General features: G+C 33.4%; 1 protein-coding gene across 4 annotated transcripts in view; it reads right to left on the reverse strand.

The window, feature by feature from the left end:
- PTPRD (protein tyrosine phosphatase receptor type D) overlaps nt 1–17,207 on the reverse strand; it is a 604,004-nt gene that overhangs the window by 223,495 nt on the left and 363,302 nt on the right. For all 4 annotated transcript variants that reach the window (XM_074197507.1, XM_074197506.1, XM_074197505.1 and 1 more), the window contains exon 5: nt 2,924–3,112. In XM_074197507.1, the coding sequence (XP_074053608.1) occupies nt 2,924–3,112 (189 nt within the window). The remainder of the gene's footprint in view (nt 1–2,923; nt 3,113–17,207) is intronic.

The following is a 17,207-nucleotide window of genomic DNA, read 5'->3' on the forward strand; positions in this document are numbered from 1 at the left end:
AGAGTAGTTGAATTAGAAGACAAAAAAAAAGTTAAAAAGCATGGTCTAGGCCAACAAGGAAGAACCAACCAACCACTGCTCGAGAACCTCAGGAAGGTCCCCTTAAGACACCCATCAAAATCCACCAGTGGGATTAGCAGTGTGGTGTCACAAAACCCCAAGAAAAATATGAAACAAGAAAACACTGCATCAGAGTATCAAAAGCCAGCAATACCACATACCACCAAGAATACTGAGTCATCAACGTTTTCCAAAGCCTGAAGAATAGAAGATACAAAAATCCAGAGACGAGTAAATCCAAGAAAAAAAAAAGGACAAGGGGAAGGGGGAGAAGCATTGCTGTCACATCTTAGGAAAGTGGGATCAGGTGGGGGAAGGGAGAGTCTTCTTATTTATTTTTTTATTTTGATGATGGTTAAAGAAAAAAGAATCGAAGAACAAAATCAAAAACCCTTTTGAAAGATAAAGACAAAAAGAAGATATTTCCAGGATGTCTTCTGCATGTCTGCAACTGTTCTCCAGACCACCCTGGCTTTGGTCCAGAACAAGAACAGCTAAGGAAGAAAAAAAAATGATCTTTTTTTTTTCTCCAGTTGGACAAAAAAAAAGAGGAAAAAAGAAAAAGGAAAAAGAAGAAGAAAAAGAAAAAATAAAGAGAGGGACAGATGGTACGCTGTGACTGGTCTATGGCCAAAAGACCTGGATATGCTTTCTTTGAAGCATATCACAAATTAAATTATCTTTTTTTTTTCAAATGAACAAAACAAAAGAAAAAAAGGAAAAAAGAAAATTAAAGGTCACAAGATGAGAGTCACTGATCATAACCAAACAGGACAAAGGAAGAAATAAAGATGACGGACATTTTTGCATGTTTTCTTTAAACAGGACAAAGATGAGAAGGATGAAAGGACAGAAAGAATGAGTAAGATCATTCTGTGAACGTTAGTTCAGCACTCTTACCTCTTATTGGTGTACCACCTGGGTGGATAATATGAATGCAAATAAGATTAGAAAGAAGAAGCATTAGTACGAGAAGAAGGAGGCTAGGGCTTTGGAAGAAGAATCAAATTAGATTTACAGAATTAAATAAGGTCTTAAAAAGAAACTTGAATTACTATACTGGTAAAACAGGAATATATTAGATATTATTATTAGGTTATAAAAGCAAGTTGCATTGTACCACAGAAAGGCAAAAGGCCCAATAGGCAGCATAGCCTGTCTCAAGATTAGCAACTGAATTCTTTGATCTTAGGTTATATCTACATAGGGTTAGAAATATATTGCATAGGCCTCATATGCATTTAAAAAGACTTTACAATAATAATTTTTCAGAAAAAATTGGATAATCTATTTAAGTGTATATATATATATGTAAATATATATATATATCTAGCTATATATATACTATAGAGGATATACTGAAAACTATCTCAAAACAAACACTGCATTTGAGGTTATATAATGCAATTTCTGTACTACATTTATGTGATACTTGTGTATTGTTTCTGCTAGACAAGTGTTTCTACAACAACATTTTTGTGGAGGTGTGCATGTGCGCGCCACTAGAGATCTGGTGACTACACTGACTGTTAGTAAAATGCATGCCATGCATTTTAATAATAATAATAATAATTAATAATATTATAATAATATTCTGAATATGGAAATTAGTGGGGGGTGAAGTGCGCTTCAGAACTAAGCACTTACCAATAGATTCTGGAGATTTAAATACGGAGAGAAGAAAGACAGCATAAAAATATTATTATATTCCTTATAATTTGGCACATAAGTTTTCAGAGTTAAAGCTTTATATACTAAATAATCTATGTCACATGTGAATAATTAATTCTTAATTTACATTAACAGGTCAATCTATACAATTCTGCTGACAACAAGCAAAGAGTCAATTAACAAGACGGTTTAACATCACAGGACAGGTCAAAGGCTGAGAATTCTGGGAAGACAGGCAGTTAAGATCTATTCTACACCAATATTATTATTACTAATGCCAAGGTAACAGCTTATTATAAGTCCCAGTGACATTATCTGGGGCTAGGTTTTAACACTTAAGAAATTTAGAATTATCTTTTCTCCCCCCTAATCTAAAGAGAACAAAAGAATAAACCTGGGGACTGGGAAGATAGGGAATGGGAAGGAAGGACTACTGGGGAAGGGTAACGGGCAAAGATAGAGAGAGAAAGAGCAAGTAGCAAAAGCTGGAGTCTACACCAAAGCAGGCTTCTGTAGATCCAGACACTGAGGGGTTCAAAAAGATTTTACATGGGCGCACACTACTGTGGCTAATATGTTAGAAAATCCTTGTTCAGAGGGGGAAAAGACCCCTTATATTTGGGTTATAAAAGAACTTTAAAAAATAAATCTGGTTACACATGGGGAAAAAAAAGATCTATGTTTTATGTATTGGTGAGAAGAAAGAAGTTGTGTCCAAACTTGCTAATCTTTGGAAAAGACAGCATAAACCACATTTTTTTATTAAATTATTTTTAGAGTCTAAAATGAAAGTTTTGGATTTTAATGGAAATAATCATTGGTACTCCTTGCAAGTTCTGAATGAAGTCCAATGTTGAAACAAATTTGTCAAAAAAAAAAAGAAAGAAAGAAAGAAAAAAGAAAGAGAAAATGGATCCACCAAATACTGCCAAAGAGCAGTTTTAAAAAATAATTAAAAAATACAGTCACAGCAGTGAGCAATGTGGAGTAAACAGAAGCTGCAGAACAGACAGAGAGAAAGAGACAGACTCTGAAACAGGCTATGACAACATCACAGAAATGGACAACACATTAAATAACAGAGAAGAAAAGAGGAAGAAAAATCATTACCTAAAATTAAAATAAAAGAAAATAATAGTGAAAGGGGGGGAAAAATTTCTAGGCGTTAGTTGAAACAGTAACAAGACCCTACCTGATCGTAACTGTTTGATGCGTCCATTGTTGTTACTTGTGTCCACAGGTAAGAAATCTTTGAACCAAGTGATTTCTGGATCTGGGTTACCGCTGGCTGCACAAAGCATGGTGGCCGTGCGAGTACGCTCAACCACCTTTAGCTGTGGACCCATGTCTATGGTAGGGAAGCCACGGGGAATCTGATCCTCTGAAACACACAAACAAATAGACAATATATACAATTCAACAAATTCAATTCAACAAGCCTCAGTTTTAGAGATGAATTGTTCTATATTTATTGAATTTCCTATCCTGATCATTGAATAAAAACTTTATCTTCCTAAAATACATGACCAAAACGTACAAAATGGCTTAAGAAATGGAGAACCCAAAGAACCAAAGTTTCCAAAAGATCAGAACATTTTCTCTGTGCCCAGAATTCCCCTTCTCCATGATGGGGATGCCCACTTTCTGCCTCTAGGTAAAGTAATAAATCTAAGGGTAGAGAATACTGCATACACAATTTTTCTTTATTAAAAGGAATTTTGGTAAGGGGTATTACAGCAAGAAAATATTTTTTTTAAAAAATAAGGCAAATGTGCTGACTCATATTATAATGCTCTGCAAACTGAAAGGACTAAAGAAATACATGTTTTATTCCATAGTTCATCCCCAAATAACTCTAATCAGAGTAATAATGAATATTATAGGACCTTGTAAATAAAGGACCTTTATAACCTAACAATCAAATTTGGTCCTATGGATCATATACTATACTCATTTACAATATTTTAGTCCTTATAAAGCACAATAGCTCCTCTGGAATCTATAAATAAGAATGGCCTAACATACATACAATATGTTTAGAGAGAATTATAAGATCATTGTTTTTAGAGCTAAGAACTTTTGAGGTGTTCAATACTGTGCCAGCTGACATTGTGGCCTACAGTACTGTAGAATTCAGTTTGAACCAATTTATTCATTTATTCATTTATTCATTCATTCATTCATTCATTCATTCATTTATTTATTTATTTATTAGTTTGAATCAATTTTAAATGCATTTGAGAAATATTTAACAAAATGAATAAAGATAACAATAGAATACAAAATATTAATGTAGTTTTTTCTAAGTCAATACATGGCAGCTGGAATCCTTATATAATTTAATGGCCCCTTTATAATATCAATTTGATGTCACTAATCTGTTCTAACCCTCTTCCCCTTTATACAGATGTAAAAAACTAAAACCTAGAGAAGTTTAGTAACTTGCTCAAGGTCATAAACATTGCTAGAGGTAAAAGAAGATTTCAACCCAAGTCCCTTTACTCTAAATCTAGTGCTCAATCCTAATGGCCTATTCTGATTCCTCAAGGACAAGAGTGAGAAATTATTCTGGAATTATGAATCTAACCAGTGCCTACTTTTCAAGGCATACAAGAATTAGCAGAGAGGGATACCTAGGGAAAGCTGGCTATGCTAATAATAACAATCTATTCCATTTGAATTTTATCAGACTGTTCTTTATGGCCATAAAGGTTTTGTCAATGTTTTTACATCTATGTAGCAGCTTTAATATTGCTTGAAAAAAGAGAAAAAAGATCAATAGTTGCTATAGCATGCAAGCTATATTATCAAGCATCTTGCCTGGCAGCTATTGACACATACTGCTTCAAAGGATAAAAATAATTTACTTGGAGTAGTCCAATGTCAACTAAATTACCTTCTTCACCTAGAACTGAGGAATATTTCAAGGAGACTTTGCAAAGCTTATAGATTTTGTTTGTTTAACCTGATTTTTTCCCTGCTCCCCAATTTTTATAAAGCCTGATTCCAATTCTCCTCCTCAAAGAAGTCTTTTCTGATAATATCCTTTCCTGTCTGGACTTTGCACAGATCAATAAATCAACAATTGAAGATCAAACCAAAATCAATCAAATATAATAAAATGCTTATTAATACTTTTCTATGTGCCTAAGCCCTGAAGTTCTCATGAAATGGGGGGGGGGGGAGAATCCAAATAGTAATTTTCCTTCTTATCATTTATATTGTCATATTTAAATGTTTTATGCCTTCATTTGGACTATATTTTGTACCATATTAGACTGTAGACTCTGCAAAGGCAAGCAACCCTATATTTTTTCTCTCCTCCAGTGCCTAATACAGAGCTCTGTAAATTGTAGTAAAAATTAATGCCGAAAGACCAAATAAGTGATTCCTGTGGCAACTTTTCACCATTCTGCCTTCTTCAATGACTTAGAAGGAAGCGTCCAGGAGTAAAGGTTATTTTCTATCATTCCCTAATTCATGGATCACTATCTCTAAAAATACAATCACTTAGGATCCAAGTTTTTGTTGATAACTTTCCTCTCCATACCAAGCTAGGTTAGCCCGTGAATAAGCAGACATTGTAATAGTCAAGTCCATCCTAGAAGCCTTTTCAATTCAGTGGGACCTACCAGAATTTATACTCCATGGACATAACCAAGATTACCTTCACAAGAAAGTTTGTTGAATCAAACTGAATTATTTTAAAAGCACTGATAAGCCCATACAGTTATATCAAAACAACACCTTAGAGTTTCAGGGATGTTACTGTGATTTCTCAGTGTCTATTGTCTCCCCGAGGCTACTTAATCACTAGCAGCATTAATGTGTATAAATATTGCTCTAGTCCTCACTATTTCTCATGTGGATTTGCATCTCTCTTTAAGTGCCACCAATCAGTAGCAAGTGTCAAAGGCTTAGATTGTTGGACCACTTGCTTTAGGTTCTTACCAAAGAAATTTAGATTTAATAACCATTTATAAGATGTGAAGTCTTTACCTTGGGAATCACTGACAAGGTTTGACTTGTGACATGCAAAAAAACAGCTCTAATGCATTTGCATGACCTCTCCTTCCCTTCTAGGTTCATAAAGAACCCTCCAGAGTCCCTTTTTCATATACACAAGTGCACAACAAAGATAATCTATCTTGCATACTAATAGAATAGAGTATGTAAAGAGCTTTCCTTTCTTATTTTTAATAAGGGTAATTAAATTCCATCAGTCCCCCTTATGCACAGAACCTCTTTCAAAGCACCCTCTTCATTAAATTTTCATGAGAAACATCACAATGTAACAGATTCAAATAGTCAGAGCTGTTATACTTTGACAGTTGTGGCTTGTTTCCAATTTGGCTGTCAGGTATTTGGCAATAAAACCCAGTATTCTACATAAAACGGACTGGAGAAATAATGAAATTTCTAATTGGAATGCTTATCTCAGTGGGTGTAGTTTATAAGATGTTAATTGCTTTTTTCCCCCTTTAAATTTATTAGTGATTTATGCAAAAGTATCTCCACTATTTGATAGCATCATGTTTGACAGATTCTCAGATGTCTGGGTTCTGGAGACTGGGGGGTCCAATCAATATATTGCTATATTTGATCACATAAAGTGGGTGGAGAAGGAGGGAAGGATTGCCATCAAAAATTAACACATCATCAACAAACTGGTAACTTTAAACTTCTACATGAGGTGAAAAGAAAAAAAAAACATTTTGTCCTATTCATTAATGTGCTCATTAAGCTTTAAACTGCATTACTTACCACTGTTCCATATTAATATTCAATCATGCTGAATTAGCTACTAATTCATCAACAATTTAAATCAGACTTGACCTTCACAAAGCCATTTGGTCTGTCATTTCGAGAGGCCATTAAAGGGCAGATTACTTGTACTTGTGCTTAGTGAATCGTATAAGTAATACATATTTTGTTTGGAATGGCAGCTACAATAGACCTGGAAATAGAGCACATTCTTTGAATCTGTTCTGTGTCCTAATGGTATATCCTGATATTAGACTACAAATTCCATTAAAGGAAAGAATAGAAAGGTGTGTCAGCATTTTTTTTTCTGTTAACTTCTCATTGCTGTAAAACTTTTGTCAATGTCTTGACCTGCATGGGAAACTATTGAAAAGTAATAAGCAACATGAATCATGTGAATTCCCAATAGAGGAAAAATATCATGGAACAATTTTGTAGGCTTTCATGGAGATTCAAATTAAACTAATATTTGTTGAGCACCTAATATGTACTGAACTAATTGCTGAAGTAGCTACAAAGTTTAGTTAGCATATTCTCCCCTCTCTACTGACAAAGATTTTCTAGGCTAGTATGGAGTTAAGACACATAAACAGATAATTATTAAATTATAATAAGGCATGAAAGTGTGTTAGTCACAAAACAAAATGGGTTATTAGGTCTTAGGGAGAAGGCACTTATTAGAAGAAGCTATCAGAGAAGGCTTCTTTTATTTTCATGGGTGGATAGTAATTCAACAGCTAAAAAGAGATAGTGAGAAACACAAAAAAAGCAAGAAGTCAGGTAAATAGAGAGATTGGAAAAGTATATGTTTGGGGGGGGGGCATGAAGTAGTCCATTTTGTCTAGAGCACAGAACAGATGAAGAGACTAATTCCAGTTAAGACTAGAAAGAGAGAATAAGCTGTAAAAGAAGAAAATGGTTCCTCTCTATTAATTTTCAGTGGACCCCACCTAATTGCTTTGTAATGCTCTTTAATCAAAAAGCTTAATAAATATTTGTTGAATAAATTAATGGATTATTCTGATCAACTCTGGTACCATATTTTCAGCTGTCTCCTCTGGATTAGCATCAATTTAGTTTACAGAAAAAAAAATCCATAGCTTATCAATAGCCAAGTATTTCCCTCCAAAGATCTGGCAAAGGCACTTGGAAAGTGAGATGTAATGATCCTCGAAAATTTGAAGCAAAGAATGTGAAGTTTTACAAACACTGATGACTTCAATAAATACCAAACATTTGGTGATTCCTCTTATTTCTGAGCCCACATCAAATAGGTTAGGTCTAGCATTATGATTAAAAAAAGTGCTTTACCTCAGAAAGACCGACTTAAAAAAACAATTCTATGGTATATGGATGTAATGGATTTTTACTTCATAGCAAGAAATTATGGATAAAAGCAATTAAGAGAAACCTGAGAAGATTTGTATGAACTGATATAGAAGAAAATAGATCAAATCAAAAGAAGAAAAATAAAATAATTACATAAATGGAAAGAATTGGAAAAAGATCTATGTGGTTCAAAAAAGATCCCTGAAAGTAAATGGAAAAAGTTCCCTTTGTCATGACAAAAGTTAAGGGAAGAACATGAGGGAAGAACATTGCATATGATTTCAAATAAATAGGTAATTTTCTGCTTATTTTTTGTTTTAAATCACAAAAGGGGGTTCAAACTGGAGATTGGGCAAGACTGATATGAAAACAATAAGATATAAATAAAAAGTGGTAACTTTTTAGGAAGAAAGAAAATTAAGCCCCCATAACTTAAAATAGGTTTAAACCTTGTTATTGTTTTTGTAAACTCCTTGACAACAAGATTCATTCATAGATTTTTTTTTCTTTGCAATTTCCCATGAGACCTCTTGGTAAAATGCGCAAACTCAAGAATTACTTATTGACTTTCTCCAAGAAGTCTTCTTTAACTACTTTAATCAACCTTCATCTTCCGCTGCACTCTTCTCTGAACTTCTCTGCTTGTATAATTTGTAATTTAGCTAATTGCTCCCTAATCATTTTATGTCTGATTTTGTCTCTTAGATTAGATAAATGTTTATTAAAATGAAGCAAGTAATGAATAGCAGTAACTCTTGCCTAAATTTCATCCTTTCTCTCTTTTAGCTTAAGAATAGTTCTTTTTTCCTTTTCTTCCTCTGATTTTATGAGAGACCAACACTTCTTGCCTGTGTTGCCAAATGTATTGCCTTGCTTTGTGGGTCTGGCATTTACTTTATCATTTAGCCATACAACATACCAACATGAGTCATTTTACAAGGTGATTTATGTCTCCTTCATAAACTAGCTTTCAAAGAATTATTTTTTTGGGGGGGGTTTGTGTTGAAACAAGCACTCTTTTTAAAAACTAAACAGATGGAAATCATCAATTACATCAAGTACAATATAGAACAGTGAGAAAAGTCACAGATTTTAAGCCAGAAGTCCTGAGTTTGAATCCTAGCTTTGCTGTTTATTGTAGAAGAGAGCCTAGGAAAGGTTATTATCTCTCAAGGTGTCAGTCTTCTCACCTGTAGAACAAGCTGGATAAGGTTGGAATGAAGGATTGCTAAAGTCCATTCCAGTTCTAAATCTGATGGATTTTTAATTCTTGTAATTGTGAAGAAGATCATTTATTGGTCAAATATGTGTAAGATATGATCATGATTCAATATTATACTTTCTATTAGCTTTCCTTTTTTCAGAAATGAATGGAATTCCTGTGGCATAAAATAAGGACTTCAGATGACATTCTGTTGGTCATATCTAGATAGGGTATCAATTAATGTTCTTTGTCATGGGTGGGCTAATATACCAGCTAAAATTCCAAAAATCATGATAGAAATAAAGCCAGGTGGCTTCCTCAAGTCAGCATAGTACTTACTCTTTACAGTCATCTATTGAATTCTTTTTTTTTTCAAAGAGAACTTCCTGAGGTCATCTCTACCTGATTCCCCTAGCTGAAAGTGTTTTTGCCCTTTTCAAAGTTATTCTAAGGATTATGTATGAATTTTTCTTTACTTCATTTTTACCTTGTATTATATTTACTCGTGTACATGTTGTCTCCAATTTAAAAAGAAACTCCCTGAAGGCAATGTTTAAAGACCATAGATTTAGAGACAAAAGAAACTTAAACAGCCACCTGGTTAAATCCTTTACTTTTGTAGATATAACCTGAAATCCATTAAGGATAAATGATTTGCCCATTGTTACAAAGATTATAAACAGCAGAAACAAGGTTTAAATGAAAGTCTTCTGAATTCATAGTCTTTATAATCTATATGAGGCAGCAATAAAATATAGAACATCAAGAAAATTAATGCTATCTAAGATTATGTTAAGAAGGGTATCTAGGACAAAGATTAGATAGCTATACTGCTGTATACTACCCTGATCAGATCACATCTATATAGAAATGAATTCGGTTATGGGTTCCACATTTTTGGAGGAATATAAGTAAACAAAAGAGCAATTACTAGTAAGCAAATAAAGGAACGTGGCTTCATGTCATATTATTAAGTGAAAGAATATGTGTGATATTTAATTTGGAGAAAAGCAGTCATGGAAGTCATATTTACTTTCTTCAAATACTATGGGTGTTTTAAAGATCAGATATTATTATTATTATTATTGCCAAATTTATTATTATTTATTATGATTATAACTAGGAGCAATGAATAGAAGTTGGGAAGAGACAAATTTAGGTTTTATGTAAGTAAAAGTTCCCTAACAATTATGACCATCCCAAAATGAAATGGGCTGCTTTGGAATGCAGATTCTTCTTCAAGGGAGGTCTTATTTAACATACACACACACACACACACACACACACACACACACACACAAAATGAAGTATGCTGAAGGGGAGATTTATTTTCAAGTATAAATTGAAATAGAGGACACCTAAGAAATCTTTCAACTCTAAAATTCTATGATTCAGAATTTAGTTTCCTATTCCAGCACCTAAATTAATAATTATCTAGTAAAATGAATTAAATTTAATTTCTCACTACCATTATCCTACTTTTAGAATAACTATGTGCTTGGTGAGCAACTAGAAACAACAACAACAACAAAATCAGAAATTACTTCCTACTGAGTCCATTATTATTTCCTATCAGTAAGTAGAGCAAAAGACTCAGAATAAAAGTATGTCTCCAATAACTGGCAATTAAAATCTTGAAGATGATGCAAACAAGTTTCATTCACTTTTCTTTAAGAAAATCAAGATATGGGTAGCTAGGTGGTGCAGTGGATAGAGCACCAGCCCTGGAGTCAGGAGTTCAAATCTAGCTTCAGACACTTAATAATTACCCAGCTGTGTGATCTTGGGCAAGTCACTTAACCCCATTGCCGTGCAAAACAAAACAAAAAAAAAAAATCAAGATATATTTGTGGTGTGGGAATATTTTCTCACATATTTAAAGTAAACAAGACCTATAATAATGCATGTTATTGGCAAGACATAAAGGGAGTATCTTGCATGAGAGTGAAATTTATCTTCAATGAGAACTTAGGATATTTATGAATAATATTTAGGATAAATATAGTAGATATTCCTACTTATAGAGCATATTATGCTACATAACTACGAGTAAAAGACCTTATATTTTTTATTCAAAAGATCAATATCAATGAATACAAAATCTGGGATTCGAATGACTCTATCACACTCAAACCCAGAATTGACTAGAAGATTCTTAAGAATGACATTATCCTGCGAGTACAAATTCAAACTGACCCATAATAATTAAGGAAACATGAGGAAAATTTATGCCCAAGCCCTCTCACACTGAAATTTTATAGTTTATAGTTTCTCTATATGATAGAATTTTATTTCTAAATGAGTTCTTCAAAGCTGATAAGCAAGTATATTACTTTCTTTGAGTCCAGTATTCAGGGTGTAAGATAACTCAAATAGTACAAATGAAAATTTTATCTAAGTTTTATATAATTTGCTTCCATTAGCTTCCAATAAAATTTGGAGGATCACACTGTTTTTAGTCCTCAAAAATCAATTTAAAAAAGCTTTCCTTAGATTATAGAAGACTTATTTTGCACAAAGCAACTCGGATAAAAGGAGGGATGTAGCATGACCTTATTGAATGCAAGGTTTGGTGTCATGTATACCTGATTTAAATCCTATCTCTCAAATATAGTGTATATGTGATCCAAGGAAAGTTACTGAACCTTTTCAGTGTCCCTAAACAACTCTTCTAAGTCTATAAATTGCAGGCCCAGGTTCCAGTCTTCACTGGTTGAGGGAGCTTCTTTGAGGAGTTGCCTTCATCAATAAAATCTCAAGTATAGATCAATTTTAATTACTTTTTTTTAAATTTCATTTAAAGTAATGGGGTTAAATGATTTTACCAAGGTCACACAGCTAGGCAATTATTAAGTGTCTGAGATCAGATTTGAACTCAGGTCCTCCTGACTCCAGGGCTCATGTTCTATCCACTGCACCAGCTATATGCACCTTAGATCTAGTTTCAGCAAAAATTCCACATGATCATGACTTAAATGAGATCAAAAGAGATATACAAAGACTTCTATTATTTCTATTTACTCACACAATCCTTTAAAAAAATACAAAAAAAGACTTATTTAAAATGATAATACTCTCTATATAAAAAGGATACTAATTGGAAAGGTGAAGAAATGGCCTAGCTGGAAGAAGTTATAAAAGTTATGAATGGTATAAATATGATATAGATAGGACAGCACAATATGACTCTTCAAAGTAGATAATTTTATCTCCTCACATTCACATGAGACAGGGGCAGATCATGACAGATGAGTCAGAGATAAATCACATTCTGGGTAATGGCAGTTTCTTAATAAAATTCAGCCAATAATCTGTTGCACATCCAATGATGGAGAGTCAAAGTTTACCTTATAAAGAGAACAATACTAAGGAACTGTTATCACCTCTGTAAGCAGGTATAGATTAAAGATAATTTGTTCATACTTGGAATTCAATATGTCAATAGATACTATTTCTACCAATGGAAATAGCCCTTACACAACTTCTTTTCTTGTAAGATATTTATCCAATCATATGATCATATCAATAGATGCTGAAAAAGTTTTTGACAAAATACAGCACCCATTCCTACTAAAAACACTACAGAGTGTAGGAATAAATGGATTGTTCCTCAGTATAATAAGCAGTATCTGTCTGAAACCAACAACAAACATTATATACAATGGGGAGAGGCTAGAGGCATTCCCAATAAGACCAGGGGTGAAACAAGGATGCCCATTATCACCACTACTATTCAGTATTGTATTAGAAATGTTAGCTTCATCAATAAGAGAAGAAAAAGAAATTGAGGGAATTAGAGTTGAGAAGGAAGAAACAAAATTCTCACTCTTTGCAGATGACATGATGGTATACCTAGAGAATCCCCCAAAATAATCTAAAAAAACTACTAGAAATAATTAGCAAGCAAAGTTGAAGGATATAAAATAAACCCTCATAAATCCTCAACATTTCTATATATGACTAGCAAGATGCAGCAGAATGAGCTAGAAAGAGAAATCCCATTCAAAGTAACCATAGACAAATATAAAATACCTGGGTGTCTACCTGCCAAGGCAGACTAAAAGACTTTTTTTGAAAACAATTACAAAACACTTCTCATACAAATAAAATCAGACTTAAATAGCTGCACAAACATCAACTGTTCATGGATAGGTCAAACTAATATAAAAAAAATGATAATTCTACCAAACTAAACTGCTTGTTTAGTGCCCTACCAATCAAAATTACAAAAAAAATTAATGAGTTAGAAAAAGTTGTAAGTAAATTTATATGGAGAAATAAAAAGTCAAGAATTTCCAGGGATTCAATTTAAAAAAGTGAAAAAAGAAGGTGGCTTAGCCTTGCCAGATCTAAAATTGTATTATAAAGCATCAGTTATCAAAACTGTCTGGTATTGGCTAAGAAATAGAATGGTGGACCAATGGAATAGATTAGGTGCAACAGCAGGAAATGATTATAGTAATCTGCTGTTTGATAAACCCAAAGAGTTCAGCTATTGGGATAAAAAACTCTCTTAGACAAAAACTGTTGGGAAAATTGGAAGTTAGTATAGAAGAAACTTAGATTAGACCAACACCTCACACCCTGTACCAAGATAAAATCAAAACAGATATAGGATTTAGACATAAAAAACAATATTATGAGCAAACTAGAAGATCAAGGAGTAGTTTACCTGTCAGATCTATGGAAAGGGAAGCAGTTTATGACCAAGAAAGAGATGGAGAACATCATTAAAAACAAACTAGATGACTTTGATTGCATTAAATTGAAAAGGTTTTGCACAGACAAAACTACTGTAACCAAAATCAAAAGAAATGTAAATTGGGAAACAACTTTTACAACTAGTATTTCTGACAAGGGACTCATTTCTAAAATATACAGAGAACTGGGTCAAATTTTCCAAAAAACAAACCATTTCCTAGTTGACAAATGGTCAAAGGATATGGAAAGGCAATTTACAGTTGAGGAAATTAAAGTGATTCATAATCATATGAAAAATTGCTCTAAATCATTACTTATTAGAGAAATGCAAATTAAAGCATCTCTGAGATATCACCTCATACCTCTCAGACTGGCCAATATGACCAGAAAGGATGATGATCAATGTTGGAAGGGATGTGGGAAATCTGGGACACTAACAAATTGATGGTGGAGCTGTGAACTCATCCAACCATTCTGGAGAGCAATTTGGGATTATGCCCAAAGGGCAACAAAAATGTGCATACCCTTTGCTCCAGCAATACTACTACTGGATCTATACCCTGAAGAGATGATGAAAAAGGGTAAAAACATCACTTATACAAAAATATTCATAGTGGCCCTGTTTGTGGTGGCAGAGAATTGGAAATTTAGTGAATATCCTTCAATTGGGGAATGGCTTAACAAACTGTGGTATATTTATGTGATGGTACACTATTGTTTCTATTAGAAACTAGGAGGGATAGGAATTCAGGGAAGCCTGGAAGGATTTGCATGAACTGATGCTGACTGAGATGAGTATAACCAGAAAAAAACATTGTACACTCTAACAGCAATCTTGATGGGCTTGCTCATTCCATCAGAGCAACAACCAGGGACAATTTTGGGCTATCTGCAATGGAAAATACCATCTATATCTGGAGAAAGAATTATGGAGTTTGAATAAAGACCAAAGACTATTTCCTCCAATTTAGAAAAAAATATAAACCATTATCTTATTATGTAATTTTGCTACCTCTTATGCTTTATTTTTCTTCCTTAAGGATATTTTTCTCTCATCACATTCAACTGAGATCAAGATATACCATGGAAACAATGTAAAGACTAACAGAATGTTTTCTGTGGAGGGTGAGGGGAGGGAAACAAGAATGGGGAGAAAATTGTAAAACTCAAAATAAATAAATCTTTCTTAAAAAAATATATTTATCCAAGTACTTCTGCAAATCTTCTACAGTGGTTCTATCATGTGCATTAAAAGCATTTGACTAATTCTTTAAGAAGGAAAAAATCCTGCATTTTGGTGAATTTGCCCTATGGAATTTCAAATTCAACTTTAATATTAATAAAATGTTATACTTGAATAGAATAAATTGGGGAGAGAAGACATTGGAAACACCAAGATTAGTCAAGAATCTTTTACCACAGTCCAAGTAAGTAGAGGTGAGGGTCTGAACTGGTTGGGATAGAGAATGGTCAGAGATAATCAATGTCATGGAATGAAAAATGACATTTGGTAATCATTAGAACACCACCATGCTTCTGAGTCAACTAACTACCTTTCAGAATAAAACTGAACCATAAGAAAACAAATTAGACACATTTTCCTTTCGACATTACAGATACTAAAGACAAATGGCTGGAAATAAAGTTTATTATTTCAAAAACAGTGTAAATAAAGCTTTTATTTTCACTATTCCAGATGGCAGCAGGATATAATTTGCACTGTTTTGACATCATGACCATATTATTCATAATCATTCTTCCTACAACTGAATTGAATGAAGGACTGAAAACAGAAAAATAAAAAGAAGGGACATAAAAGCTAAATCAACGTTTTTCCAGCAAAGTTGGGATTTTGGGCCATCATCAAAATGGTTATGCATATGAATGAAATCTGAAAAAAAGCCCACACAAACAAAGCAGTTTCTAATTATAAGTTAAAGGCTACTCAGAGTTGGAAATAAATGATCTAAAACTGCCAGTTAATAAACATTATTACCATTAGATCTTTTAAAAAGATCAGCAAAGAAAGTAATTATGACCAACAAAGAATGGATCCTGATTCCAGAGTCTGCTTTCCAAGTTATTATATCCAGATGGAAAATGTTTCTGAGCATGCCTATAAGTCAGCAATAGTAAAGGTTTCACTTTAGAGTAGGTGAAGGTATTCACTGAGGGTCATAGTAGGCTGCAAAGGTTTCCAAAGACTTCTTATAGATTCTGGTCAATTATGCAATGTAAAAATAGAAAATTGGACATTGATAAGCTGAGGGGAGACTCATTAGCAACTGCTAAATATTCAACATACTAAGCAGCTGTCCATAGAGTATTTTGATGTGAAGCATATATTAAAAATATTCTTAGCACATTGAAGAGGTGGTAAGGCAGCTTCAGTGCAAAATAAAACAAATTTGTTTAGTAGCATTATATGCAATTATCCTGTAAATTGCCAAGCAATGTCTATATAGCAGAACACAAAAGCACTTAGGCTAAATTATCATTTGTATGAATGTTGTAGCTGAGATTTCACATTACATTAAGTCAGTTAACATTCATTGTTATTTGTATTTGGTCTTAAATAAGTCTTCTGTTTTAACAAATAAGCATACCCTATATGGTCCAGATTTAGATAAATGCACTGAAAAAAAAGAGCAAAGTACTATCTCATTCTAGTACTTGAATGTATGGTCATAATGGTCAGGAATTTTTCATATGTACTAACAAATCACTTTTCTATAGAAGCATGAGGAAACTATTGAGGAAACTCCTCAAAAAAAGAATCTTATGGTCTTAAAGAAAAGCGAAAACTGAATAACATTGATCACACATTTAGTGATATTATACTAAGTTGCAATCTTCACCTAGCCTGCTGGAGGGAAGTCTAGCCCAAGTGTCAGACCTCTCCACCAATAGGCATTTACCCTCCATTTGGAGGCTCAGTCCAAAACATCCCTTCTGTCCCTTTTTTGAGAAGGAAGAACAAACATCAACATCTTCATCATTATCATTCAGTAGCAGCAGCAGCAGCAGCAATGGCATCATCTCTGGCTCATCTAATCAAAGATGGTTATGACCCCCAACATAGGATGGGAGGAGGCAAGAGTTAGAAGGAAACCCAGGAAAGGGATGGTGGAAAGGAAGGCACATTCTAATGGAAGGAGAATCTAGAAGACCTAGAGAAGATCTGCCTATGGGTCTAGAAGGTAAGCCTTCTCTAAGAAAGGAGTCTTCTCTAAGTACTCTTTTCAAAAGTATCAGGAAGTACCTTGGTACCTTGATTGGTACTCTGATCCCTAATTTGATCAATAGGAGACAATATGAAATAGGGGAAATTTCCAGTCATTTGTTATAGAAATATCTTTAAAACTCATTCACATTTGACAAGTACAATACTAATTACTTGACAAGATATACAATCTAATGCAATGTACTTTTAAGAAATTATTGTAAGAATGAATTTAAGAAATTATTCATTATAGGT

This window comes from Macrotis lagotis, chromosome 8 (assembly GCF_037893015.1).
Source record: "Macrotis lagotis isolate mMagLag1 chromosome 8, bilby.v1.9.chrom.fasta, whole genome shotgun sequence".
Lineage (NCBI taxonomy): Eukaryota > Metazoa > Chordata > Mammalia > Peramelemorphia > Peramelidae > Macrotis > Macrotis lagotis.